This window comes from Odocoileus virginianus, chromosome 20 (assembly GCF_023699985.2).
Source record: "Odocoileus virginianus isolate 20LAN1187 ecotype Illinois chromosome 20, Ovbor_1.2, whole genome shotgun sequence".
Classification (NCBI taxonomy): Eukaryota; Metazoa; Chordata; class Mammalia; order Artiodactyla; family Cervidae; genus Odocoileus; species Odocoileus virginianus.
The window spans coordinates 10,498,634-10,526,632 of NC_069693.1; the positions used below are offsets into that span (position 1 = coordinate 10,498,634).

A 27,999-nucleotide genomic window follows, 5' to 3' on the forward strand; every position below is an offset into this window, starting at 1 on the left:
GGGCATGGCAACCCACTGCGGTGTTCTTGCCTGGAGAATTCCATGGACAGAGGAGCCTAGTGGGCTACAGTCCATGGGGTCACAAAGTGTCGGACACAACTATGCGACATTTTGCTTCATAACCTTTCACGATAATAAATCACAGCTGTGAATACGGCTGGTGCCCGAGTCCTGAGTCCTTCTAGCAAATCATGAAACATGGGGGTGATCTCAGGGGCCCCGACATACTCTTTTCTCCTCCTTAGAACTTGTCACCACTGACCATCCTATCATATTTGCTATTTATCTGGCTTATTGTACACTTCCCACCCCAACCTGTGTCCACGGCCCACCCCCACCTTCTTGGTCTCTGCAGGACCCCAGCATCACCAGCACAGACCCACAGAAGACCTCGGGAGAATATTTGCTGAACAACTTTAACAGTTTTATTCCCAAAGCTGGAGTCTCTCCCTGGTCTTGACGTGGGAAAGGGGCCTTTGGCCGGAGTTGCAGAGCTGAGTGGGACTGGGGTGAACAGGGGCAGCTGGCTTGGGAGGCTGGCAGGCCTGCGAAGCCACATCACACGGGTTCCATCTGCAGCTCCTCCCCGTCCACAGCCTCCATCTGGTGGAAGGCGGCGTGGGAGCCGATGACTACGAGAGTGGCTCCTGCAGGAAAATGGGCAGTTCAGGGCCTGGTGGCCTCACCTGGCCCCCACCGCCCACAGCGCTGCCCAGACCCTGTACTCACCCAGGACCCAGAAGACGGCGGAGCCCGCGCCAGCCAGCCAGAAGAAGGGAAAGGAGACGCCCCCAGCCAGGGCATACTGATGGGCAGGGCTCACCTCACGGCCTGCGGGGCAGAGGGCACTGGGGCAGCTGTTCCGACTCGTGCCTCCTCCCAGAGTAACCCCTGATGCTCCCCCAAAACTCTGGTCTTGCAAGCTCCGGGAGCCTCAGGGTCTACTCTAAACTTGTGCCAAGGCCCTCCAGCCCTTGGCCCCACCTACTGACCACGGCAACACAGAGTGCCTTCCTCAGCCCCCTGCCCTCTGCCCTTCAACCCCACTTCTGCTGGAAGCTCCCAGCCTCCTTCTCCTGACTATAGTTCTCCTGCTCCAACCTGCCCTCGCACAGATCTGGAACCTCTGACTGGCAGCCCAAGAGCCAAGTCTGACCTGGGGATGTGTCTTTTGAGTCTGCACATTATTCCACCAGAATTCGGTTTGTGGCTGCCGGAAAAACTGGATAATTTCACATAACAATAGGCCGGCCCTCTGTATCCAAGGATGGAAACCCGTGGATCATTGTACTACATCATTTTTCATAAGGGACTTGAACATCAGTGGACTTTGCCATCCACATGGGGGCTCCTGGAACAATCCCCTATGGACACCAAGGGGTGGCTGTACAGATGTCTGGCTTCTCGTGGTGGATTGGAAGGTCGGATCTGCAGGTACTGGTGGCAGCAGTGGCTGAAGCCAAGTCGTGTCTATGCTCCAAGCGCTCCCTCCATGCCCTGGGCTAGCCCGACGCGCCCCTCCACCCAGCCCACCTTTGTCGTGTACATGACCAGCAGGCTTCTGAAGCATTCTATCTTAGGTCTACCTGTCCATTTGAGCCCAATTCCCCTGTATCCCCACTCCAAAGCCCTTGAGCATCTCCTAGTTGGGAACTCAGGGCCGTCTGTTATTTCTAAACCCTCTGCCAGCACTGCACATAATGTGTGACTTAGTTCCCTGACAGGGGATGGAACCCACGCCCCCTGCGTTGGAAGCATGGTCTTAACCATTGAACCACCAGGGAAGTCCCCAGGCCTGTCTTTCTTCTCAGCGGCGTTTCCGGTGCCAGTCTTGGACCACCTGAGCCACAAGGCTCAGCTTCCCCCTCTGAGAAATCCCAAGATTTCCACTTCTACCCCAGGAAGCAGGAAAGGGGGAGCAAGGATATAGGCCAGTGGGAAGTCGCCACCTGGTGGCCGATGTGGGTACGTGCAGCTGACGTTTTTGGCAGGAGGTTTAGGCAGGAGGGAGAGGGAAGGAGGAGGTTTTGAGGATTCAGGCGGAGGTGGGTTCTGGGGTATCTTCTGCACTTGGGGGATAGCAATTTTGGGGGGCTGAGAGTGGGTGGGAGCATCAGGTGTGTCTGAGACTTTAAGGGACCGAATTTGGAGGAACCTAGTGTAGATAGAGTCTTGGGCAGACGTGGGTTCAAAAGGACCTGGGTTTGATGTCAAAATGTTTGCGTTCCAAGAGACCAGGATGTGAAGAGTCTGGGCAAGGGATTTCTCACCGAACAGCACAAACTTGGACTGCAGCGTGCGCAGATAGAGGATGTAGCAGGCGCCAAAGAAGACAGCCAGAGCCACCAGCAGCATGGGAGACGTCGCCCTGGAAGCGGGCAGGGAGCCATGCGTCAGGGAGCCAGACAAGGAGGCCCTGACCTTCCCACCGGCGGATGGCAGGGGATCTGCTTGGGGCCGGGAAAGCCTAGGTCACATTTGGTCACACTGAATCCTGGCCAGGCTGATGGGGGGCACTAGGGACCTGGCCCTTCGGTGAAAACTTCCGGCAGAACTATCCCACGGGAACGGGGCCTGGGCAGTGAGAGGTGGGGCCGGATGCTGAGGGCGGGGTCGGCCAGCGCGGGCCACGCAGCCTGGTGGGGGTGGGGACGGGGGCGCGGACGGGCCCCAGAGGCACTCACACACAGTACAGGATGAGACCCAGAAACACGAACACATAGTTGCTCTGGTAGTACTCCACGTTGCGTACGAGGCGCTGGCACAGCTCGCCCAGGTTGCGGGGCCGCGAGAAGCGCCGCTGGTCCACGAAGGAGCCCCAGGACCGGATGGTCGCACGGCGTCGCTCCAGCCACTCACGGCCCGCGCCAGATGGAATCAGTTTCGGCAGCAGGGTCCTGGTGGGTGAGGGGCCACGTCAGCGATCGACGACCGGGATGGAGTCCGGACCCTTCAGCAAGAAGAGGACCGAGAGGGGCCGGACTCCGGGGTTCTGGGGTGGATAATGGTCCCAGGCTCCTAGATCTCAGGGGAGATAGGGGCTGAGGGCCCAGACTCCAGAGTCCTCGAAGAGGACAACAGCGGCCCAAACTCTTATGTCTAGACACCGGGATTCCTAGGACCCCCAGGGAGGAGGGGTCGGGGGACCAGGACTCCCGGGTCTTGGTTGCTCACGCGGCGCTCAGTCCTTCCGCCTCGGCATCCCTCTGCAGATCCTTCTCGGTCGCCATGTCTGTGTTGTCTGGGGAAGAACTAAGGAGCCCAGGGCCCTGCAGCCCCCGCGGGCCCCGCCCGAGCCCGGCCTCACCCAGCAGAGCTGGAGCGGACGTGTAGTCGTTATGGAGCCGCTGGGGAACGGTAGTTCTGCTGTCGAGCATTGTGGGAGTTGTAGTCCTGATGGTGCCGGCGAGAATGGGCACCATGATGGTGGTGTGACTCGTGACGCACTTTGGGAGTTGTAGTCGTGTAAAATAACCCAGCGCCCCTCTGAGCATTGTGGGAGTTGTAGTTTCCGAATTAGGACGCGTGCAGTCGGGGAAGGTGGGCGGTCAGGAGTCAGGGCGTTAGGCGAGCTCTAAAGGCAAGAAGACGCTGTGTACTCCCCCGTGCAGGCTATAATGGGGACCGTGTAGAGCTGTCATTCTGTCTCTAGGAGGTATAAAAAAACACTTGATAAAACACTCAGATGTTCTGATTCAGCAGATCTAGGGCGAGACCCTTCATCCGCGTTTCTAACAAGTTTCTAGGTGATGTTGATGCTTCTGTTCCATGGCCCACATTTTGAATAGCGAGACTGTAAAGAATTCGTGGGAGTCTATTCCTTCCTTCTTTAAGAGGCTAGTGATGGGGCCATGGTTGCTAGAGGGGGTGTCTAAGGTGGGGAGCAAAGCTCCACCCCCACCCTTGGGCTCCCAAGGTAGAATCAATTAGGATTAGGAATCTAGGCATGCCCCTGCTTTAGTTAGGGTGGAGGGAAGTGTGGGAAAAGGCTGAGATTTTTTTTTCACTTTTTCATTCAGTTTTATTGAAGGGATGAGAATTTTTTAAAGATGTAGATGTCATAACTAAAGGAGCTGGGATTCTGGGGTCAGAGGTCAAACTTCAAGCTGTGCTGACCTCATCACCTCCCTGAACCTCAGTGTTTTCATCTGGACAGTAAAGATCCTAGAGGTTACCACACTCGTGGGATTGAGATTGGGTTGAATGATTCATGTAAAGTGCTTGAAAGAGTCTTGATATTTCACAACTGTTTGATAAACAGTAGTCCATGCTATTGCCACTACATTATCATGGCTGTTATACTTATTTCTAGAGTTCAGCTTTCTCCAAAAATTTTAAAAATTTTATTTATTTTGGGCTACATCAACTCTTAGTTACAATACGTGGTGCTTAGTTGCTTTGTGACATGTGGGATCTTGGTTCCCAGACCAGGGATCAAACCCAGGTCCCAGGCATTTGAAGGTGGATTCTTAAGTACTGTATCACCAGGGAAGTCCCAGCCTTCTCACTGGCCCCTTGGATGTTCCAAAGAGTGGCTGGTGTCTGAGATATGAGCCTTTCTTTCCCCTGGTTCCCAAAATCTTAACACTCTCAGTCTTCGCCCCTGCTGCGGGGTGAGTTGTAGAAAACCAGCCAGAGTTCTAAGGGGAGCACCAGAATGGCCTCAAGAAAGGTGTAGAAGTTTCAGGAAGCCTGGGCTTCCTTACGCAGACTGAGAACCTCATTTTCCGAGGCTGGGTGGGGCTAAAGGAAAATACCCAATGAGATATTTGGTGGCTCAGACGGTAAAGAATCTGCCTGCAATGCGGGAGACCCGGGTTCGATCCCTGGGTCGGGAAGATCTCCTGGAGATGGGAATGGCTACCCACTCTAGTTTTCTTGCCTGGAGAATTCCATGGACAGAGGAGCCTTGCAGGCTATGGCGTCTAGTGAGCAACTAACATTTTCACTTTTCCTCTGTCAACCCCAGGCTTTTAGTAGGAGCTTGTTCAGGTTTCCCACTTGGGTCAAGCTGGGCTTCAGGAAATTGGAGTAGGGGGTTTCCTGTGAGTCCACAGTTAATCCAGAGCATTAATGGGGGAGCAGCCCCCTGATTTCAAAGTAATGGGAGCAGTGGAGGTAACCGGAAGAGCCCCCAAAAGGAAGATGAGTCTTGAGGAGCAGAGGGTTGGAAGCAGAGACCCAGCTGCCTTCTTCCAGGGCCAACCTTGGGGAAATGGGATTTAACTTTTGTTGTGAGAGCTCATAGAACACAAATAAAAGTAATTTCACTCATAACTCATGTTTGTGTTCCTGTGAGTACTTGCTCAGAACAGAGCACATAACAAGCAAAGGCCTGGAGGTGTCAAAAGGCATGAGCTGTGGACGGTGGGGTCGAGAGGCAAGGACATTGTGGGGAGGGACCTTCTGAGTGGGGCAGGGAGGACTTGGCATAAGGGCAATGGGAGGGAGGAGCCCCTTGAAACAGGGATTGTGGGAGGAAGCCCTAAGGCAGAGATATTGCCTATGGCAAGTGAGCCATGAATTAGGGGGATGGCCAGAGATAAGGGGGTCCCTCCAGCCTGAGGCCTCCTTCCTGCCTCTTGGATCCCTGGAAGAAATGGAGCTGGGAGAGTAGGAAGATAGACAATCGGAAACCTGGGTTGTGTATCTGCTGTGTGATCTCAAGGAAGTCCCTGCCCTCTCTGGGCCTCAGATTTCTCACCTGTCTATGGGAGTATTCCTCACTTTGTACCTGATGAATAAAGGAGGTCTCTGGCCCCCCTAAGGGAGGTCCAGGCTCACAACACTTATCAGGACCAGGCTCTGCCCTGGGCATCACAGGTGGTGTCTGGTCATGGCCCCTATCCTCTGACTGTCTTCCCCTTCAGATTAAGGCACTCTTCCTCAGCACCGTCTTGTGCAGTGGGCATGCACACACACTCACACTCATGTGGACTCTCAGCATCCCAGACATTTGAGCTAGGAGGCAGGTAGGCCAAGGACCAGCCCCAGGCCCTCCTCTCACTGCCAGCTCTGTTAGAAAGGCCTTCTCAAGGGAAGTGGTAGGGCTGCCCAACCGGAAGGGCTAAAATTCAAAAGACTGACAATAGCAAGTGTTGACAAGGATGTGGAGCAACTGGAACTTCGATACATTGTGGCAATGTTGATGATACCAGAGCTTTGGAAAGGGCTGGCTATTTCTGTGAAAGGTAAACACAGTCTATCCCCAATCAGCAATTCCATTTCTAGGCATGTACCCAACAGAGATGTCAACATGTGTCATCAAAGGATGTTACTAGAATGTTCCTAGAGGCTCCCAAAAGGGAAACAACAAATCCATCAACAGGAGGATGGATTGACAAATAGCATAATAGTCACACAGTGGGAAACCCTGCAATGAAAAAGTGTTGGCTACCGATACCTGAGATACCATGGATGACCCTCATAGACCTGATGTTGAGGATAAGAAGGACCTGCAGCAGCACACCAGAAGATTTAATTCTACAGAGTCCAAGAACAGGCACAACCAAAAGATGGTGACAGAAAGCAGATCAGTGGTTGCCTGTGGCTGCTGATTGGGAAGGGGTCATGAAGGAACTTTCTGGGTAGATGTAAATGTTCTATAGCTCAATATGGATGGTGGCTACATCAATGTAATTATTTAAATCATTGAGCTATGCCTTTGAGATCTGTGCAAGTCACTATATGGAAGCTTATCTCAACAAAAAGAGAGAAGAACATGGTGACTTAGAGCTTGGACATCCTAGGTTCAGATCCCAGATTTGTCACCTCGCAGCTGTGTGACCTTGAGCCAGTCACTTTCCCTCTCTGTGCCTTGTGAGGATTAAGTGAACTAATACAGGTAGAATGTTTAGAAGAGGGCAGAGCACAGAGTGGGAGCTCAGTGAACCATTATATCATCATGGCCACCCAGGGTCCTCTCCAGTATGAGAGGATTCAGAGTCCGACTCCCTCTCCCGTGTTCTGATCCCAGGATCCCGTCACCTGGCGAATTCACAGTGTTCTCACACTAACCCTTGTTGGGTCTAAAACTCCATGATTGGATGGTTTTGAGATTCCATGACTCCCAAGTTCATGCCAGGCTAAATTTCTGGGCTTCTGTGAATCACCCAGTCAAGGGCGCCAGCACAGGGAACGCTGTCCCGCCCACACACACCCCGCTCCCCGTCCCCCAACAAAGCAAAGCGCGACACATGGCTTCTCTCTCCCCACTGATATATTTGATAATCGTCCAGAACCAGAGACGGCATCAGCCAGGGGGCGACGGGGAGTAAAAAAGAGTCCAGGGAGGGGTCTGGGAGGCAGGGGTGAGGAGGAGAGGAACAGACACACACAAAAGAGAGAGGGCGGGGAGAGGCAGGGGGCGGGGCGCTGGGGCGGGGGCGGGGCGCGAAGCCAGTCAGGGGGCGGGGCGTGGGCGAGGGAGGCGGGAGATCGCTTGAGGGGGCGGGGCCACGGGGAGAGAGGGCCCCTCCCCCCAGAATACAAAACGAGGGGGACTGGAGTGCGCGGTCCTGGGCTCGCGGGGGCAGGGAAGAGACGGGAGACGTGGTGGGGCTGAGGTCAGTAGTAGGTTTCCTTCTCCACCCAACCTGGAGAGAGACAGCGACACAAAGAAGCCCAAAGGGGCAGAGACACAGGAAAAGAACCGGAAGGAGAAGGCCCGGAGAGGAGGGGATGGAGAGACAGCGCGGAAGGGAGGAGGGGGTACGGAGGGGAGGGGAGGAGGGGGAAGACAGAGTGCGGTTAGCATCGTCACCAGGCGGCGCTCTCCCGCCTCCCGCTCCAGCTGCCCGGTCCCATTCCCCCCACCGCCTCCCACCTCTACCCCGGTTAGCCCCTCACCCCCGGGGTTCCTGCGCAGGATGAGTTTGCGGATTTCGTCGTAGACGAAGATGAGGAAACTGTAGGGGAAGGCACAGAACCACCAGCTGGGCCTGCGGAGAAGCGAGAGGAGCGAGTCAGCGCCGGGCAACACGTTGGAAAGGAGGGGCCAGGCCCAGCGCACTGCCTCCCTGATCCTTCGTACCCAAGGTGACGGGTGCCCGGGCCATGGCTCTGGGCTTGGGTCTACAAAGCCCCCCACCCCGTGAGGGTGTTCCACCGCAAAGGCTCCTGGGAGGACCCTGGAGCAGGTGGTACCTGGAGGGGGAAAGGCACTCACTTGAGAGGGTACATGCGAAGGGCCACGTCCATGCCTGGGCAGTAGGACAGGAAGGCCGCCAGGGCTGTCTCCTCAAACAAGCCGAAGATCAGGATCTTGTTCCTGCAGGCACAGTCAGGGCTGGACCCAGTGAAGCCCACCCGGCATCCCCACCCCATAGACAGAGAGGTACCCCCACGGGCAGAGGGAGAGAGACAGACAGGGAGACACACGGATGGAGACAGAAAGAGGCAGCGAGGCACAGACGAGTCCAGGGAGATGGTGACAGTGAAATATGAAGACAGAGACACACAGACAGGCAGGGGTATAAAAAGGTAAGACAGATCTGGAGAGAGGCCCAGGAAGATCCCAGCAGTGCGCGGGTGCGCGCACGCGCGCGCACACACACACACACACACACACACACACACACAGAGGCAGACAGGGAATCCAAGATAGATGTGACCACTGGAGAGAAAATCAACTCAGAGGCAAAACCAGAACAGACAGATGTGGGGCAGGACAGAAAGCAGCCACAGCGACCACGACCCTCACTTCATGCCCTGCTGGAAGACAGAGTTCCTCCGGGTCTTGCAGATGATCAGGTCAGCCCACTGCACAACCACTATGCTCACGAAGAAAGCCGTGTGGCACGTGAACTCCACCACCTTCCTCTGCTCGTAGGTCTGTGAGGGTGACGATGCACGTGTTTGTCAGCGGTCAGTGTGGCCGCAGTCCCAGCCCCCACTCCTTGCCCATGTGCTCCTTGCGTGTACCCCTGTGTAGGTCCCCAAGGCAAAGTGGGGACTCTGTCCAGATGGGGTGCCCTGGGGGGGCACGTCTGCCCTCTGTAGCTCAGAGCCCCTCAGGAAGAGTCAGGAAACAGACAAGGAAGGAGAGAGTGCGCTGGTGACCTTAGTTGTGGACCAGAGACCCTGGGGGCCTCCTGGGGGGACACTGCCTGGGCTTTGAAGGGAAGACAGAGACTGGGAAGGGGGTCACAAAGGCTTCCTGCCTGGCAGGGCAGAGAGCCTGGCCAGGGGACAGGACTACGATGGGTTGGGGAAAGAGTGCCAGGAGACCCCTTGTGTCTGGGGGAGGGTCTTGATGATCCCGAGGGCAGAGGGGCCATCACAGGAAGCCACCCGTGCATGGATAGGACAGCTCACCATGGCCCAGGATGCTGTGGGCAGAGACCCCTCCTGGGAGGCCCACGGCCACGCTGTGGGACCCAGCCCTACGCACCCACTGCTGTCCGTAACTGTCCTCCAGGTCGTTAACCGTGCGGTCATCCCAGTTCAGCCGGATGCCCACCAGGTTGCCAGGCAAGAAGCCATTTTCTGCCAGGATCACGAAGTAGGAGAAGAAGCCACCAAGAGCCTGGATCATTCCTGGAGGAGGAGAGTAGGGAGATGAGGTGAGGCTCAGGTCGGGGCGGGCAGCCAGCCCAGGGCACCTCTGGGGCCCCTTGAGACCCGCACAGGAGTCTGGTGAGCCGCTTGGTCCCCTGGCCTGAGCATCCTCCTGGCTTCGCTCCCAGAGGACGATCTGAGAGCGCCACCTGGTGGTGAGCACCTGAAATGGGCTCCCTGGAGCAGCAGACTTAGGGAGGGGGCTCCCCAGAGATGGAGAATCTGGAGGCTCCCTCCCACTTGACCCGGGCCACTTGGCCACCAGGAAACCCCTGAGGACCCCCTATGCAGGAATGACTTTCCCAGGCCTCTGACCACCACCACCAAGCCTCTGCTGGGACACCAGTAAAGCTCTGCACGCCTCACCTCCAGCAGCCGACGGAGGAGGAGGCACAAAGGATGGGGCTCGCCCCTGTCCTCAGAGAGCTCACAGGCTGACAGGTCCTTCCCAGCATGCTGGGGGGTGGAGCAGTGGCGTGGTCCTCCTGGGGCCAGCCCTGACCTGCCACTCAGCATCCCACATGCCCCCCTGGGAGGCCTTTCCTCCACCCGTGCCTGCCCCACCTCAGTGACCACCCCCCATCTCTAAGTCACTCCTTCCAAACTTGTGGAGTCCCACACCAAGGCCACAGAAGGGGAGTCCAGAACCAATGTCACCTCTAGAACTGACTGAACCCCACTGTAACTGTTGCCAACGCCCCCACACTGCGATCCTTCCTGGCCAGCTTCCTGACCCCATATCAGGTAAAAATGCCCACCCCGGTACTCACCCTCTAGCACCCTAACCAGTCACCTAATGCCACCCTTCTAGCAGGAGTTTTCTTCATTGTGAGGCTAAAAAACTGGCTACTAACCCATGAAAAGCACTGACTCTCCCCCACCCACTACATTTGCAGTATCTTCATTATCTCTGCTCCTTGCTGTTAATACATTCACTCCCTTCTGAAATGCTCTGTGTCTGGAAATTCTTTTCCAGTTCGTGCTGGTACTGCCATGACTAGACCTATGGCAGCATGTCCTGCTTTTCACTCCACTCATTCAACACGAGGTTCCCGAGCGCCCAGGTGGGCCAGGCACTGGGCATTCAGCCGTAAGCCAGGCAGGGGCCCCAGGTCCTCACCGATCTGTCCGTAGGCCATGCTGATGAGTCTCTCATTGACCAGCTTATCGGTGCGTGGGTTCCTGGGCTGTCTCTTCATGATGTCACTCTCTGCAGCCTCGTATGCCAATGAGATGGCAGGGACCTGGGTGGGAGAAGCCGGTGAATCAGGGTGGTGGGGGGGACCTGGCCCTCCCGGAGTCTGGGGGTGGCCGGGGCTTACCATGTCGGTGCCCAGGTCGATGCAGAGGATGGTGATGGTGCCCAGAGGCAGTGGGATGTTGGCCATGATGAACAGGAGGAAGGGCGTGATCTCCGGGATGTTGCTGGTCAGGGTGTAGGCAATGGACTTCTTCAGATTGTCGAAAATCAGGCGGCCTGTTGGCAGGGGTGGGCTCAGACCTCAGCACCCACGCCAGGGCGCCCTAGTCCCGCTGTCCCTTCCCTACCCAGTCCTTCCTAATCCATCCCCTCACCACCCGCCTTTCCATTCAGACATCCGATCAGGTTGCCTCTGTTCAAACATTCTCAAAATACAACCACTTAGGAAGACTGTGTAGCAGTTTCTTTTCTTTTCCTTTTTTGGCCATGCCGCGTGGCTTGCAGGATCTTAGTTGCCCCGACCAGTGATTGAACCTGTGCCCCCAGCAGCAAAAGTGCAGAGTCTTAACCACTGGACCACCAGAGAGTTCCCAGTAGCTTTTGTTAAAGTTAAGCATCCCTGCCTTATTGACCCAGCAATCCTCATCATAGGTTTATAGGATGAGTGTTTATGTCTGCCAAAAAGCCAGTACAAGAATGTTCACCACAGCATTGAAAGTCGCTCAGTTGTGTCCAACTCTTTGCGACCTCATGGACTATAGAGTTCATGGAATTTTCCAGGTAGAATACTGGAGTGGGTAGCCTTTCCCTTCTCCAGGAGATCTTCCCAACCCAGGGATTAAACCCATCTCCTGCATTGCAGGAGGATTCTTTACCAGCTGAGCCAGAAGGGAACCCCAAGAATACTGGAGTGGGTAGCCTATCCCTTCTCCAGCAGATCTTCTCAACCCAGAAATCAAACCGGGGTCTCCTGCATTGCAGGCAGATTCTTTACCGACTTTATCATTATCTTTATCAGGGAAGCCCCACCATAGCATTATAATAGCCAAAAAAGAGGGACTTCCCTGGTGGCCTATTGGTTAAGACTCCCTGCTTCCACTGCAGGGGCGTAAGTTTGATCCCTGGATGGAGAATTAAGATCTTACAAGCCAAACAGCACAGCAAAAAATATATATAGGAATTGCCATACTTATTTTTTAAAAAGGCACAGAAAGGCAGGCTGTTCTGTGGGAGGTGGTATAGATGGTATGATCACCTTTGTGTAAATAATAAGGCACCTGGTCACACCTGCTGTTGCCTATCCCTGCCATGTGTGGCTCTCCACAAACTACTGGGGTCTCACCCTAAATATTTATGGGTGATGATTTAAGTGACCTTCAACATAACCCAGTGTGTGTACTGAGCTGGGCGGTGTGACGTGGGGGTTCGCTGTGCCACTTGCTCTGCTTGTGGGTGTATCTGGACCTCCCTCTACTGAAGGTTAAACTGTGCTTCTTCTTTCACTACAGAGAGGCCTTCCTTGCCCCTGCTTATCTAGGTAGGACCCCTGCTGGGACTTCCCTGGAGGTCCAGTGGTTAGGACTCCGTGGTTCCAACACAGGAGGTGCGAGTTCAATCCCTAGTGGGGGAACTAGGATCCCCAACTCCATGCAGTGCAGCCAAAAATTTTTTTTAAAAAGGTAGGACCCCTGTTATCACCTATCATAGCACCCTGCTGGTTTTCTTCTTAAGACCTGTCACAATAAGTAATTATTTGTTTTTTTGTTTGTTTTGTTTATTTTTGGTTTATTTATTTTTTTTTTTTGGCTGTGCTGCATGAAATGTGGGATCTTAGCTCTCTGACCACGGATAGAATCTGTGCCTCCTGCATTGGAAGCGTGGAGTCTTAAGTACTGGACTTCCAGGCAAGTCCCTGTAATTATGTTTGTTATGTTATAATTTGTTAACTTGGGGAAGGCCCCCCAGTTCCTGGAGGGCAGGGACCATGTCTGCTTTGCTCACAGCTGATTCTCCAGCCCCCAGCGTGATGCACAAGGTAGGAGCCCAAGAAGTGTCTGGAAGGCATGAACTAGGCACCCATGAGTGTGTGCTCTGCACATGCGTGGAAGATGTTTTGGGGGGCGATGAGAAAGGGTTAACCGTGTGTCCTCTGGGCCACAGGAGATAAGGGCTCAGGGCATTTAACCTGAGGCTGTAGGCCTCAGCTCTACTGTTTGAACTCTTGCTTATAACGAGTTATTTTTTACACTGGGCACATTTGAAATGTGAGAGAGAGACTGGAAGAAAATGCACCACAGTGTGAACAGTGAATATTTCTGGACGGTGAGGTTGTGGATGATGCTAATGTGCTTCTTAATGCTTTTCTGCGTTTTCTAAAATTATCATGAATTACTTGGATGATCAGAATAAAACTGAACGTGAACCAGCCCCATCTGAGGCCACATCCAGACCCATCAGGAAGTGGTGCCCAGGGGACCCTGAGGTCTGGGCTCTTGGTGGCCTGGCCTCACCCGCCAGCGCCCCTACACAGCCTTGCCTCTGCCTGCAACTCCCTTCGCTGGCATTTCTCTGTGTGAAAACTCCAACATGGCCCTGGGGACTTGGACAGTGTCTTCTGCATACTTGGGGAAGCTTCTTGGCTCCCGACTGCAGGCTGAGGGAGGGGCCTCCTCAGGGCCCCTCTGCTGGACCCTCTGCCTCCCTGAGGTTGTACTTCTGAGTATTTTTTTTTTTTTTGGGGGGGTACTGAGTATTTTTTAAATACTTCCACCTCTGCCTTGCCCAACAGACTGGCTCTCGCTGGGCAACACAGGGACCCTGAAGTGTATCAGCTCAGTCCTGCCCACGCAGTGTCGGGGGAAGAAAACTGAAAAGGACAAGCTCAGGCTGCTCAGGGGGCCTGGTGGGATTCCGCGGTCTCCCCGTCGTGCACCCGCTGCAGCCCTGGCCTGTTCCCCTCGCCCTTCTCCGGTTTCACGCAGGGACCCCAGTCTCCAGGGCCACCTGGGCTGACTCACTCACCCTCCTCCACACCCGTGACGATGGAGGCAAAGTTGTCGTCCAGAAGAATCATGTCGGCTGCCTGTTTGGAGACGTCAGAGCCAGCGATGCCCATGGCCACCCCGATGTCGGCCTTCTTCAGGGCGGGGGAGTCGTTCACGCCATCCCCGGTCACGGCCACGATGGCTCCCTGGAAGGGGAGAGGGTGAGCATGGCGCCTGGAGGCCTGGCAGCGCCCTCTTCTCACCATGGACCCTGGAGTCCAGGCCCCCAGCCCCCTCCCCCTAAGGGGCCCCAGCCCAGCCCACCTGTCTCTGGCAGCCCTCCACGATGATGAGCTTCTGCTGGGGGGAGGTGCGGGCGAAGACAATCTCGGTGTGGTTCTGCAGGATCTCATCGATTTGCTCGGAGGTGAAGTCCTTGAGGTCAGTGCCGTGGATCACGCAGGCCTTGGCGTCCCTGGGGAGAGTAGAGAGTGGTCAGGACACGCGGACAGACCCACAGACAGGAGAGGACGGACCAAGCTCTGAGAGAGGGACAAAGGGCTTTGCAGGGGTGGTGGTGGTGGGATCAGAGATGAAGGGAGATGGCACAGGAGGGGCTGCGGGAGGGACGGAGGGCAGACCTCAGGAAGAACTTTGGGACCCTGGACTTAGAGGAACAGAGATATGCAGACAACCAGGAAATGGAAACAGACCCAGAGAGAGACGTGAGGATGGGAAAGCTAAGGGAGTCAGAACAGATGAGAGAGACAAAGACATAAAGACAGGCAGGAAGAGAGACTGATGGACACAGGAATGAGGGATATCATAGAATCCTCTCAGATGGGAATTACTAGCAGCCCATTTTAGAGAGGAGGAAACTGGGGCTCAGAGAGGCTAAATGACTCGCCCAAGGTCACAGAGCTCATGCGTGGCCAAGCTGGGATGTGAGCCTACCCCTTGCCAGCCTCACGCAGCTGGAGCACCAGGCTGCTCATCATTAAGATAGAAGTGGAATGGGGCCCAGATGCTGAGTCAACAGAGGAGACCCAGGAGGAAGGGGACCCACCATCCCAGAGGGGCCTGAGTCGGGCTAGGTGGGGCTCACCGGGGGTTGACCTGGCTGACGGGAATGTTGAGCCGGGCAGCAATGTCCTCCACAGTCTCATTGCCCTCAGAGATGATGCCCACGCCCTTGGCAATGGCCTTGGCCGTGATGGGGTGATCGCCGGTGACCATGATGACCTGCAGACATTGTGTGCAAATGGTCCAGCCTCACCGCTGGCCCCTGGAGCCCTGGCCCTGCCTCCCCCGCTGCCCCTCGGGCCACACCTTGATGCCTGCACTGCGGCACTTGCCCACCGCGTCGGGGACAGCTGCTCGGGGAGGGTCAATCATGGACATGAGGCCCACGAAGCAGAGGTTGTCGGTGGTGAAGTTCACATCATCGCAGTCGAAGGCAAAGCCCTTGGGGAACTGCTCCTCGGGCAGGTAGTAGTGGCAGAAACCTGGTGAGGGGAGAAAGGAACGGGCGCTCCAGCCTCAGTCCTCCCTGCCTCCTTCCCACAGCTCCCATGGCAGCAATCAAACTCCCCAGCTGGCCAGAGTCAGTCCACACTCATTTCTGAAAGATGGCTTCCCCTGTCATTCATTCAATCATGGTGCATTCTGGGAGATCCTATTCTGAGCCAGGCTCTGGGCAGCACCCTCCGGTCCCCGCCCCAACTTGGCCCCACCCCGGGTGCCCACCAAGCACGCGCTCGCCCAGGCCGCCGAGCTCAAGGTAGGCATTCTGGAAGGCCTCCTTCATCTCCTCATCCAGCGGCTGCTCCTTGCCGTGCAGCAGGATGGTGGAGCAGCGGTCCAGGATGCGCTCGGGGGCGCCCTTCATCACCAGCAGGTACCGGTTGTCACTGGGGTCCTCGGTCTCATGGATGGAAAGCTGCGAACAAAGCCGAGGGTGGCCGTGCCTGAGCCTCCCAGGGACTGGAAGCTACCTGCGCCCAGCCGGGGGGAAGAGGACTCCCTGCCACCCCCTCGGGTGCCAGGATGCCACGGATGCCAGGACGGACCACCGCCGGGCTCCCCAGAGGGCACTGCCTGGATCTCTCTGCCTGAGAGATTGTCATCTGTTTCTCGGACTCTCTCACAGAGATCTCTGCTCATCCCTGTCCGTTTCTGTCTCTTTGTCTGATGAATATTTCTTCTCCTCTGTGTCTCTCTCACAGAAATCTCAAGGGTCCTGAGGATACGTGCATTCCTCTCTGCCTCGCCCAATGATCTCTCATCTCACACTAGACCCCATCACCAAATCTGTTCAGCTCACCTCTGAAGTACTCAAGATTCTGAACTCTTCTCATCTCCCTGCCTTCCCATTCAGCCACCAGCATCTCTCATATGAAATGTCACAGCAGCACCCCCACATCGAGTCCCTGAGTCTGTCTTCCCCTCCCCACTGTATTTTTATTTCCCCCTCATTGTAGGCAGAAGGAGACTTTAAAATATGAGAGTCAGTGAAAAGTGGTGCAGCCACTTTGGAAAACAGCCTGGCTATCCCCACAAAGCTTAAACATAGAGTTACAACGTAAGCTGGCAATCCCCGGGTATATACCCAGGAGGCATGCAGACGATGTCCACACAGAAACTTGTAGACGGATGTTCACAGCAGCATTATTCATAGTAGCCAAAGGGTGCAAATAACCCAGATGTCCGTTGATACATGAATGGATCAACAAAATGTGATCTCGCTATACAATGCAAAGTTATTCAGCCATATAAAGGAATGGAGTACTGATACGTGCTACAATATGGAAGGAAAGGGAAGTAAAAGTCACTCGGTCGTGTCCGACTCTGTGACCCCATGGACCCTACAGTCCATTGAATTCTCTAGGCCAGAATACTGAAGTGGGTAAGTCATTCCTTCTCCAGGGGATCTTCCCAACCCAGGGATCAAACCCAGGTCTCCCACGGTGCAGGCGGATTCTTTACTGTCTGAGCCAGCAGGGAAGCCCTGAGCCTGGAAAACATGATGCTGAGTGAGAGAACTCAGACACTCAAAAACACATATTGTAGGATTGTGTTTACATGAAGTGTCGAGAATAAGCAAGGGCACAGAGACAGGACGTAGATTAGTAGTTGCTTAGGGCTTGGGGAGATGGGAGAGGTAGGGGAACAAAGCCAGAGAGTGTGAGGGTATTTTTTTTTGTGTGTGAGGGTATTTTTTGAGATGATGGAAATTCTCTAAAACTGACTGAGTAGATGCTAGCTATACTATGCTGTATATATTATACTGTACTATATACTATGTGTGACTATACTAAAATTCTTGAATTATGTACTTTATGTGGGTGATCTATGATGGTGTATGAACTAGATCTCCATAAAGCAGCTTTGAAAAATGTGAGTCAGGTCCCATCTCTACCCTGCTCCTTAGCTCACGTTCCCCCCAGGGTCACACTCAAGTTGTGTCCACAGCTCATGAGGCCTGACGGGACCTGGCCCAGCACACACAGTCCTCATCTCCCACCATGCTTTCTGGCTCCACACCCCCTGACTATTGTTCAGATAGATACCTCAACACATTCCTGCCTCAGGACCTTTGCACATACTATGCCCACTGCCCCCCAGATACCTGCAGGGCTTCCTCCCTCAGCATGGTGACTGGCTGACATATTCCAAATTTTCTCAAGTCCTCATGCCTCTGTCATTGTCTGTCTCCTGGCACAAGAGCATAAGTTCCACAAGAGGAGGAACTTCACTGTTTCACTCACTGCTGTTATGTCTCTCCAGCACCTAACACAAGCATCTCAGACATATGGTGGCTGCTTAAAAATATATCTACTGAATGAATGAAAGAGATCTCTGGCTTGTTCCCACTCTGCTACAAGGAAATCTTTACTCCTTTGCCTCCCACTCTCAGAGACCTTGCTCTCACTCCCATCTCTGTTCCTCTCTCCACTATCAGTCCCATTTTACAGATGGGTAAACTGAGGCTCTGGGAAAGTTAATAGCTTGCCCAAAGCAGGAGGGCAGTAGGGCAGAGCTGACTGCTTTTTCAGCATCACAGAGAAAGTGGAGAGCCCCAGGGTACCTGGTATTTGTTAGTGGAGTTGAAGGGGATCTCAGCCACTTTCTTATTACGTTCACGCATCAGCTTCACAGAGCCAGAGGACAATTCGATGCACTTGAGCAGAGCAGATTCGGAGGCATCCCCGGCCACATCCCTCTGTAGGGCAGGAGAGAGGGCTGTCAGAGCAGAGAAGCGTGGGGTGGGCAGCAGCCGGGCTGAGGCCAGTGGGAGGTGGGACCCACCTTGAGCACGGGGACATTGTCCTGACCCCCCTTGAAGACAGCACGGTTGCAGAGTCCAGCAATGTGGGACAGGGCCACCCAGGTATGCGAGCTCTTGTCAAATGAAGTCCCTGAAAAATCCACCAGTCAGGGCAAGGGACACCTGGGGGGGGGGTCCAAGCACCCTTAGTCCTGTCTGGGCTCCACCCTCACCTGACTGGTCCTCAGTGGTGTCGGCCTCGTGGATCTGGTTGTCAAACCACATGTGGGCGACTGTCATGCGGTTCTGGGTGAGGGTCCCTGTCTTGTCTGAGCAGATGGTGGACGTGGAGCCCAGGGTCTCTACAGCCTCTAGGTTTTTCACAAGGCAGTTCTTCCGAGCCATGCGCTTGGCAGTCAGTGTCAGACACACCTGCAGCATGTGCAAGGACAGGTGAGTTACAGGTAGAGTCAGGTGGCAGGGCTGGGCTGGCAACAACCTGACTGCATAGCCCAAAGAGAATCCTGGGTAAAGAATCACCCAGAGACTCCACCCAAGGCACAGACCCATAGAAACGGGCTCAGACGCACCCCCCAAAATATACTAGAATGTTCACAGCAATGACATAATAGTCCCAAACAGAAACAACCAAAATGTTCCCTAACAACAGAAGTGAAAAATGGAGAAATAAAAGATGGGAATACTATACGGTGATGAAAAAGGATAAGAGATCACTGCCTACAACCACATGGGTGAAGCTCAAAACTAACATTCAGCAAAGAAGAGGCAGAAACAAGAGTTGCTGATGAATGATTCCACTGACGTGAAGTACAAAAACTACTGTTTGAAACCAGGCTATCCTAGGGGTAATCCTGGCGTTGTGGGGGAGGGGCTGAACAAGGTCTTGAGAGGGTTTCTGGGGAACTCCATCTGGGGGCAGCTGACCTAGAGTGTCTTCAGCTGACTCCAGCTCATCAGGTTGTATGTTCATATGTGCAACTCTTGTGTGTACCGTGTAGGTCAATAAAAGGCCTTGACCTAGAGTAGCTTTGAATATGCTAATATGGAAAAGTTTGCAGGATCTATTGATTCTAAAAGAATCAAGGAGCAGAATAGTATTCCTAGAATGGTCCCTTCTGTGTACCCTGAAAACAGTTACTACATATGTGGGAATATGCCCACCTCTGCTGGGAACAGTGCAGTGAGCCTGCTTCTGAAGGGGGGTTGATGGCTAGGCTAGGTAGTGGGTCCAGACTTCTTTTACTCTTTAACTATTTTAATGTATTCTTTCGACTTTTTACCATGAGAGTGTGCTTCCTAATTTTGTAAGTTAACTTCAAAAATGATAGGGTGGTTAGCTTGTGGGATCTTAGTTCCCCGACCAGGGATCAAATCCAGGCCCCTGGCAGTGAAAGCAGAGAGTCCTAACCACTGGACAGCCAGGGAAATCCCTGTTGGTTTATTTTGTTCAGGAGGCCCTCTGAGTCCCAGGACCCTCCTTATTCAACGTCTGGGAGGATTTGGCCCTTGATGTCTTGATTGCAATTTGCCCCCCCAAGTTGCAATCAAGATCATTTCCATTGGACTTGAGTGGCTAAGAATTCACCTTCTAATGCAAGAGGCACAGGTTCCACTCCTGGTCGGGGCACTAAGATCTCACAGGCTGTGTGGGGCAGCCAAAAAATAAATAAGTAAATAAAATAAGATCATTGCCTAAGGGTTCTGCATGCAGCAACTAAGACCCAGTGCAGCCAAATAAAAAACTTTTTTAAAGAAAAGATCCTTGCCATCGGGTCCCCAGCCCCCTCCTCCCTCAGACCCAGGGGTCTGGGCCTTACGGTGACAGTGGCCAGAAGGCCCTCTGGGACATTGGCCACGATGATGCCGATGAGGAAGATGACAGCCTCGAGCCAGGTGTATCCAAGAATGAGGGACAGGATGAAGAAGGAGACACCCAGGAAGACGGCCACGCCGGTGATGAGCTGGATGAAGTGCTCGATCTCGATGGCGATGGGCGTCTTGCCCACCTCCAGCCCCGAAGCCAGAGTCGCAATGCGGCCCATGACAGTGCGGTCACCCGTGGCCACCACCACGCCCCGAGCCGTGCCTGTGGGGCCAGAGGGTTCAGGCCTGAGGCTCAGCGAGGTGCAGTGGGACTCCCGAGCCCCGGAGGCACGTCTATCTGTCTGGACCAGTCCGGCCCCACCCGGGTACCCGCCCCGCCCCGACTGTCTCACCTTCCACGCAGTTGGTGGAAAAGAAGGTGATGTTCCGGGTCTCCAGGGGGTTGTCGTGCGTGCAATCGGGGGAGCGGGTCTGGGGCTCTGATTCGCCGGTCAGGGAGGAGTTGTCCACCTAGGGTGGGGGCACAGGAGACAGGGCTCAACCTCGGGCCTGGGCTCAACTGGCATTTGCTCAGAGGAGTTTTCAAGATTTTTGTTTGTTCATTTGTTTTGTTAATGAGGCAGAAATCTCATTAATAAAGGAAACCTGTGTCTGTGGAGGTCACAGCTAGAGACCTAGAAGTCTGGGTGTCTGTGTCTGGAGGACAGAGATTGGGCTCTTGAAGGTGGGAGGATGCAACTTCTAGGCAAGGTCAAAGGTACTTGTAGGTCCGAGGGAGGAGGAGGGGGCCTGGACCCCTGGGTCTGAGGGAGGAGGGACTGGGGGCCTGGATCCAGGGTCTGAGGGAGGAGGGACTGGGAGCCTGGATCCAGGGTCTGAGGGAGGAGGGGCTGGGGGCCTGGACCCCTGGGTCTGAGGGAGGAGGGACTGCGGGTCTGGACTCCTGGGTCTGAGGGAGGAGGGGCTGGGGGCCTGGACCCCTGGGTCTGAGGGAGGAGGGACTGGGGGCCTGGACTCCTGGGCTGCTCCAGGAAGGGCAGAGCTGGGCCCCACGCCCACCTTGCAGCCGTGGGCTGAGATGATGCGCAGGTCGGCTGGAACTCGGTCTCCACCCTTGATCTCCACCAGGTCCCCAACCACCACCTCCTCAGCGTTCACCTGCATCTTCTCACCTTCCCGGATGACCAGGGCTTGCTGCAGGTGGGATGGAGAGGCGTTACCTCCCTGACGCTCTCTGCCTGAGGTCACTGGGCACAGCCTCGGCAGCTGTCCACACCCCACCAGGCCCCTTCCTGGGCACCCCTCACCTGGGGAACCATGTTCTTGAAGGATTCCATGATCTTGGAGCTCTTGGCTTCCTGGTAGTAGGAGAAGCAGCCGGTGATGATGACCACGGCCGCCAGCACGATGCCCAGGTACAGCTGTGGGGAGACACAAGGTCACAGCCCGCGCCACAGCAACTCCTCACCGGCCCTACCTTGAGATGTGTGCAGTCTGGGGAGAAAGCTTGTGAGTCAGTGGGCTTCTGCAATTGTATGTCTGACCTCAGGTTATATCTATTTGAGGGTCTGTGTCTCTCTGGCTGTCCATGTTTGAGTCTTTCTCTCTTTTTAAAATGTTGGTTCTATTTATTTATTGGCCTTGCCACACAGCTTATGGGATCTTAGTTCCCTGACCAAGGATCAAACCCAGGCCCTCGGCAGTGAAAGCACGGGGTCCTAACCACTGGACCACCAGGGAATTCCCTTGAATCCCTCTTTCTGAGCAAAAGCGTGTCTGAGCCTCTGGTCTGTCCATCTCTCTATTTTGTGGGTCTTTCAGCCGGTGTCAGAGAATCGGTGGGTATGCTATTGTTCATGTGTCTGTCTGTGTTAAGGTCAACGTGCCTGTCTGTCTGACTGAATGCCTGACTTTAAATGGATGAGACTGTTTCTGTTTGACTTTCTCTAGGTGGATCTCTGTCTCTGTCTCCGTTTGTTGGTCTGCATAGGTCTGAGACTCTGGGTCGGTTCACCTGTTTAGGTTTTAATTTCTGAGAATCCTGTCTGTGCTTGACTCTCACACCTCTCTGTCTGCCACCAGGTTATGCCTGCGACTGTGTGTTTGGGTGCTTGTGTCTGTCTGTCTGTCTATCAGTCCGTGACTGTGTCTGTGCCTGTGTGTCTGAACTAGGTGGCTGTGCTTGAATCTATGTGTTCGTGTGACTGCCTGCACTGACTCTCTGCACTAGTGTGTACATGTGCATGCATGGGTGTGTGCGTACAAGGATCGCCATGTACTCAGAACACAGGGCTATGTTTATGAGCATCATGGGACCGTGAGTGTGTGTGTCCCCTGTGCTGAGTGAACAGGACCTGATAAATCAGCACGTGGGTGTGCCTAGGTCTCTATGTGAGCCCACTCAGTGAGCATCTTTCAGGCCATGACCACCTGCTAGTGTCTATCCTCAAGGCCAGTGATGTCACACAGCTTTGGGATGGAGCCCCAGCTCATACTTCCTACTGTGTGACCTTGAACAAGCAACTTGGCCTTTTTTTTTTTTTAACTGTACCATGTGGCTTGCAGGATCTTAGTTCCTGACCAGGAATCGAACCCAGGCCCCCTACATTGGAAGCACCAAGCCCTAACCGCTGGACCAACAGGGAAGTCCCATACTTGTCCTTTTTGAACCCATTTTCCTCCTTGCATCTCTGGTTCTCTCACTGGGTGATTGTGAAAGTTAGATGGGAAGAAGTCGAAGGCAGGGCTTTGAAAAGTCCAAGGGGAGAAGTGAGACATGCCTCTATGTCTCTACGGGGACGAGCTCCTGGGTGGGGCCGGGTGGAGGGCACTCACGTTGTCGCCAGAAGGGTCATCCTCTGTGCCCGCCTGGATGCCATAGGCCAGGAAGCAGAGGATGGCCCCAATCCACAGCAGGATCGAGAAGCCCCCGAAGAGCTGGCGGCAGAACTTGACCCACTCTGGGGTGGTCGGCGGCGGTGTGAGTGCGTTGGGCCCATCTCGGGCCAGGATCTCCTGGGCTTTGCTGTGGGTCAGACCCTGGGGGACACAGGACTCACTTAGGACCCTCCCGGAGAAACCCTGGCACCCCCAACACTACAGAGCACCCTCAGGCCTTGGGGGGGTCACACCTCCCCCCCACCCCGGGGACCCCTGTCCCACCAGCCCGGCCGTACCTGCACACAGTCGGTGTTGTATTTCCGGCAGACCTCTTCCACGGACATCTTGTGCTCTGTCTGAAGAACAGGAGTTTTGGGGGACATCGGGTGAGCGTGGAGGCCTGGCGGGGGGGGGGGGGGGAGTCGTTGGGGGAGGGGCCTGCTCCGGGCGGGCGCAGAGGGTGGGACTCACCATCGCCACCTCTTTCTTGAGGTCATCCAGGTCCCGGCGGTCTTTGGTGCCCTTGCTCTTCTTGGGCGAGCCCTTGTCATCTTTCTTGTCCTGCGAGGTGGCGACACGATAGCTGTCAGAACCACCAGACTGCGGGCGAGAAGGGGTTACAGGGGGCAGCGCCCTGCGGCTGTGCAGCTGCGTCTCCGGGCTGGCCCTGCTCTGGGGGGTCCGTCTGTCCCCCGCCCTGTAGCCTGGGTGTCTCTCAGAACTCCCGAGGCTTGTCTCCTCCTATTGCTTCCAACCCCCCAGCCCCTCCCAACGCCCCCACCCCCCCCATCTCAGGGTCCTTGGATCTCTGTGCCAGCGAGTCTCCATCTGGGTCTGTCTATGCCTCTCTCTCTGTCTGTCTCTAGGTCTCTCCCCTTCTGTGTCCACCTTTTTTGTCTCTGTGTGTCTTTCTGTCTCTTTCTCCCTCTCCCTGGGCTTGCCCAAGCCCCCCACCCCACCCCCCAAGTGTCTGTCTCTCGCTATGTCTGTTGGTCTGTCTCTCTTGATCTGTCTCTCCAGGCCTCTGTTTGAGACTGTGTCTTATCCCCCTCTGTCTCTCTCTGTCTCCTTCTGCCACTGTACCTCTCCATCTCTCCAACTGTGGGGATCTCCATCTCTCTGATCGCAGTCTCCCATCACTTCACATCCTCTGTGTCTGCAGCTTGACGCGAGTCTCTCTGAGACTTTTGTCTCTCTCTGATCTCCGGCTCTTTATGTTTTCCATCTCATACAATATCCATCCCCGTCTCTTGCACTCTCTCCCTGAGTCTGGCTGAGTCCGTCTCTCTGTGTGCTCCCTGGGCTTCTATCTCTTTCCAAGTTGGTGTGTGGGGCTCTTAGAGTATCTCTGAGTGTCAGTATTTTCCGTCCACCCTTATCTCTTCTCTCTGTCTTCATCTCTCAAGGTACCTCCCTTTCTGTTATGCTCGGTATGCCTCTCCCTATCTCTACTGTTTCAACCGTCTTGTCTGTCTGTCTGTCTCTCATGATCTCCCTCTGCCATCTTCCTCTCTACCCCCGTATCTCTCTCTCTCCCATCTTTCTTGGCATCTCTGTGCTTCCAGCCCCAGGTCTCCCCCATATAACTCCCCCAGGTCTCTCCCTGTCTTTTCTTCCTGGCTCTTCTCTTGGGTCTCTTCTCCCAACTCCATGGATGTCTCTTTCAGAGGACCCAGTTGGGACAAATGCCCAGGAGGTCGCCTGTTGGGCTCAGGGATGGTGGCCTGGCTGAATGTGCAGTTGGTCCTGAGGGGCTTGACTGACAAGCTGTGGGCCTAGCTTCTCTCCTGGGGGCTGGCAGGAGCCATGAACGTGTTTGGACGGGGGTGGGTATGTTTAGGCCTCTGAAGGACAGACTAGCTGCTGGCTGGGATTTCGGATGCAGAAGAGCAAGAGGCACAAGTCCCCCAGGCCTGGCGTGAACTGGATGTAGTGTGGGGGGGGCGATGGAAGTTCCAGTCTGGGGGCTTGGGCTCATGGGGAAGGCAGCATCCTTGGAGGCTGGCAGGAGGGGTGGGAACCGCTGACAGATCTTACGGGCCCAGAGCCAAGCTGGGATCTCAGGCTCAGCGCAGCTCAGCGCTAATCCCCTCGTGACCTTGTAGAGGGTTGAGCTGCCTGCTCTCTGCCCCCAGACCCGGAGGCTGAGCCCGGGGGGCTACTGCATCTTAGAGACCTGGGAGCCTGGGTTTCAGGGGGCAGGAGGGTGGCTTGGCCATGGGCCAGCCCTGCAGCTGCGCTGCGTCTGACACAGAGCATGGAGATTCGAGGGGCAGGGAGGACCCTCCTCCATCCCCGCTTCAGGAAGGGTCTCAGCCTTTGCAAGAGGCAGACCCAAGGACGGAGAGAGTGGAGATACAAGGTCGTGGACGCAAGTTAGAGAAATGAGGGGCAGGCAAGAGAGGAGACAGGGGGACTGGAGGGAGGTGGGAAGAAAACTAGCTGCTCACCCCTGAGGCCTTAGGGAAGGCCAGGGAGCTGATGCTTGGGTCGCTGTGAGACCCAGGGGTGGAGCTCCAGACTCCTCCATCTGAGAGAGGAGAGACTGGAGCCTGGACTCCTGAGTCTGAGGGAGGAGGGGCTGGGGGTTTGGACCCCTGGATCTGAGGGAGGAGGGGCTGGGGGCCTGGACTCCTGGATCTGAGGGAGGAGGGGCTGGGATACCCCGGTCCCTGGCAGGCGAGCCTTGGCTCCTGCTTGCCCTTGCCATGACCAGACTCCCTTGGGGGCGGGCTTCCATCTGTTGGAGGGGGAGCCGAGGCTTTCCCAGTCAAGGCAGGAGGCCCAGATGGGCGCACTGCGGGGCGGGAGCACCTCGGAGGGTGGGGGACACGCCTGTCTGGCCGCTGCAGCCCGCCTCTGCAGCTCCTCACCATTTTCCATGCTGCCAGCCTCGGAAGCCAGCCGAACTCAGGCAGGCTCTGCCCCTCAGCCCACCCCTCCCTCCCCCTTTCAAGGTGTCTGAGGCCGCATCTCAGCGTCTCTGTCGACCTCCCCTTGTGCCCTCTGTCCCCTGTTCCTGTCATTCAGGCTGCCTCTGGTTGTCTCTGGATGGCATATGTCTGCCCTTGGGTCTCCTCATCTCAGCCTCAGTTTCTCTGTCTCCATGTCTCTCCTTGTCTGTATCTCTCTATCTTTCCATATCCTTCTGCCTGTGTCTGTCTCTTTCTTTGTCTCTATATCTCTTTTCTCTGTCTCTTTGTGTCTATGTCTCTTTGTCTCTCTGTCTCTTTGTCTTTTTCAGAGCATCTCTCTCTGTGTCCACTCATTTCTCTCTGTCTTTCCAAGTCTCTGTCTCCCATGTCTAAAGCGCTCACTTCTCCTGTCCCACATCTTTTCCTAAGACCCGTCCCCAATTTCTTATCTACGGCATTTAGCCTCAGTCCTCTCTTCCACTCTGCCCACGGCTTCCCTTCCATTTCCACTTACCTGGAAGCCATCACTGACTCCCACCCGCCTCTTCTCTCTCCCAGTCCTCTCCCCATCCAATTCTTCTTCCCTTCTCCCCTTGCCCACCCCCATCCTCTGATCTGCAGCCCCATCCCCCACCTCCGTCCCTGGACCCAACAGCCTTCATCCGCCATCTTTCTCCCCATCCCTCATATTCCCTTTCCTATCCCAACCCCCTCTCTCTTCATCCCACCCAGCCCAGCCCACCAGCCTCCTTCCCCCCACCCCCTCCCTCTGGCCCCGCCCCAGACACTCGGGGAGGGATCCAGGGCTGCAGCTGGGGGGTCAGGTGGTCAGCCAGGGAAAGAGGCGGCATCTGCTGGAGAAACTCACAGACAAGGACACACGGACACAGAGGAAAGGGCAAAGCCGGGCATGCACAATACCCCACAACACGCATTTGCACACACAGCCCTCAGCCAGGCACTCATTCTCCTTGCTGTGGCTCTCCTGCTACCCCCCAGCCCCCAGATCTGCTCCCCCAGATTAGAAGGTAGACACACGCTGCAGACCCAGGCTGCTCCGCAGTGCGGAGCACCCCCATGCGGGCCTGGAAGGAGAAAGGGAGGTCATCGGGTGTGCATCTCATAGTCTAGACCTATCCCCGCCTGGCCACGGAAGCAGACAGTCTTCAACACCCCCAGACACAAACACCGGCGTTCAGACACACCCAGACAAGGGTGCAGGCATTCGGACACGACCCGGGCCACACAATCGCAGGCGAACGGTGTTGCCAGGCCTGACAGAACCAGGAATGCACACACGCACACGCACATCTTCGGCTGAGCAGGGAACCACACCAGGTCAGACAGAGAGGCCGAAGGCCGGTCCGTGCCCCGCGGAACCCGCACACAAAGGACATGCCAACATGCGCCACAGGCTCCCGCCGACCCAGGCTGCCCGCGCACACACTCAACCAGCGACACAACCACACGGACGGGCCGGGTCAGCCGGCTCCCAGGGTCCTGCACCCAGGTCCCAGAGAGCAGAGGTCTTAGAGTCCTCGCCCCCGCTCTCCGCAGGCACCCAATGTCACTGGACCCACAATGTCACACACGCAGACACACGCACACACACACACACACACAGGCATCGCCTGGCTGGCCTGAGCACCTACCCCCATCTTGGCGGCTCCGGGGGACAGGGGCACGCGGGCGGGGCAGGGGCCGGGGCAGGGGGCCTCAGGGTGGGTTCAGGCGCGGGCTCGGGCTGGGGGCCTCTGCAGCGCCCGCGCCTCGGTCCGCGTGTGGGTCCGGCGGTCAGCCCTACCGCACAGAGTCTGCGGCGCCCGCCGCCGCCTCCGCCTCCTCATATGCCCGCGCCCGCGGTGGGGCCCGGCGCCGGCCAATCAGAGGCGCCGCCGCCCTGATGGATGGCCCGCGGCCACGCCCCCGGTACTGCAGCTGTTCTCCCCGCCCCCCAGCCTCCGCAAAGTGGCGGCTCGGCGGCGAAGGGGGAGCGCTGCGGGAGGATGAGAACCCGGAGAGCCCCCCCCCCCCGCAATGAGGGACGTGGAAACCCCCGCAGTATGGGGTGTAGCCTCCAAGGAGGGGGCGCTGAGGGGGGAGAGCCCCGGAACCCCCCCTCATTGTGTGCCACCAAAGGGAGGGGGCGCTGTGGAAGGTGAACCCCGGGTGGGGGGAAGCCCCGTAAACCACTGCAATAAGGCAGGAAGGCCAGAGCACCCTTCTCTGCAATGAAGCAGGGGGAGCCCTGGAGACTGGGGTGCTGTTCAGGAGGGGTAGGTGGAGGGAACCCAAGAGGCGAGAAAGATACCCCGCAATGAGCAGGGACGCTGCAGAGGGGGCGGGGCT

The 27,999-nt window shown here is 55.9% G+C and overlaps 2 protein-coding genes across 3 annotated transcripts; both read right to left on the reverse strand.

The window, feature by feature from the left end:
- Positions 1-402: 402 nt before the first annotated feature.
- Positions 403-3,369, reverse strand: RABAC1 (Rab acceptor 1). The gene is made up of 5 exons (XM_020871124.2): positions 3,175-3,369; positions 2,685-2,897; positions 2,271-2,368; positions 730-831; positions 403-647 (listed from the first exon to the last, which is right to left on the reverse strand). Exons 1-5 carry the CDS (start codon positions 3,228-3,230, stop codon positions 559-561), a joined length of 558 nt encoding a protein of 185 aa, XP_020726783.2. The 5' UTR covers positions 3,231-3,369; the 3' UTR covers positions 403-558.
- Positions 3,370-7,201: 3,832 nt separating this feature from the next.
- ATP1A3 (ATPase Na+/K+ transporting subunit alpha 3) lies at positions 7,202-27,482 on the reverse strand. 2 transcript variants are annotated; one of them, XM_070450776.1, is made up of 23 exons: positions 27,303-27,482; positions 23,207-23,296; positions 23,032-23,091; positions 22,691-22,894; positions 21,163-21,276; positions 20,915-21,049; positions 20,248-20,365; positions 19,849-20,117; positions 18,244-18,442; positions 18,052-18,161; positions 17,831-17,965; positions 15,490-15,682; positions 15,073-15,248; positions 14,849-14,985; positions 14,068-14,218; positions 13,781-13,949; positions 10,881-11,035; positions 10,679-10,802; positions 9,392-9,537; positions 8,702-8,832; positions 8,168-8,269; positions 7,849-7,940; positions 7,202-7,595 (listed from the first exon to the last, which is right to left on the reverse strand). In XM_070450776.1, exons 1-23 carry the CDS (start codon positions 27,306-27,308, stop codon positions 7,567-7,569), a joined length of 3,045 nt encoding a protein of 1,014 aa, XP_070306877.1. In that variant the 5' UTR covers positions 27,309-27,482; the 3' UTR covers positions 7,202-7,566. The 2 variants fall into 2 exon arrangements, with proteins under 2 accessions (XP_070306877.1, XP_070306876.1); XM_070450775.1 differs by having other exon boundaries at positions 23,207-23,335.
- Positions 27,483-27,999: the final 517 nt, after the last annotated feature.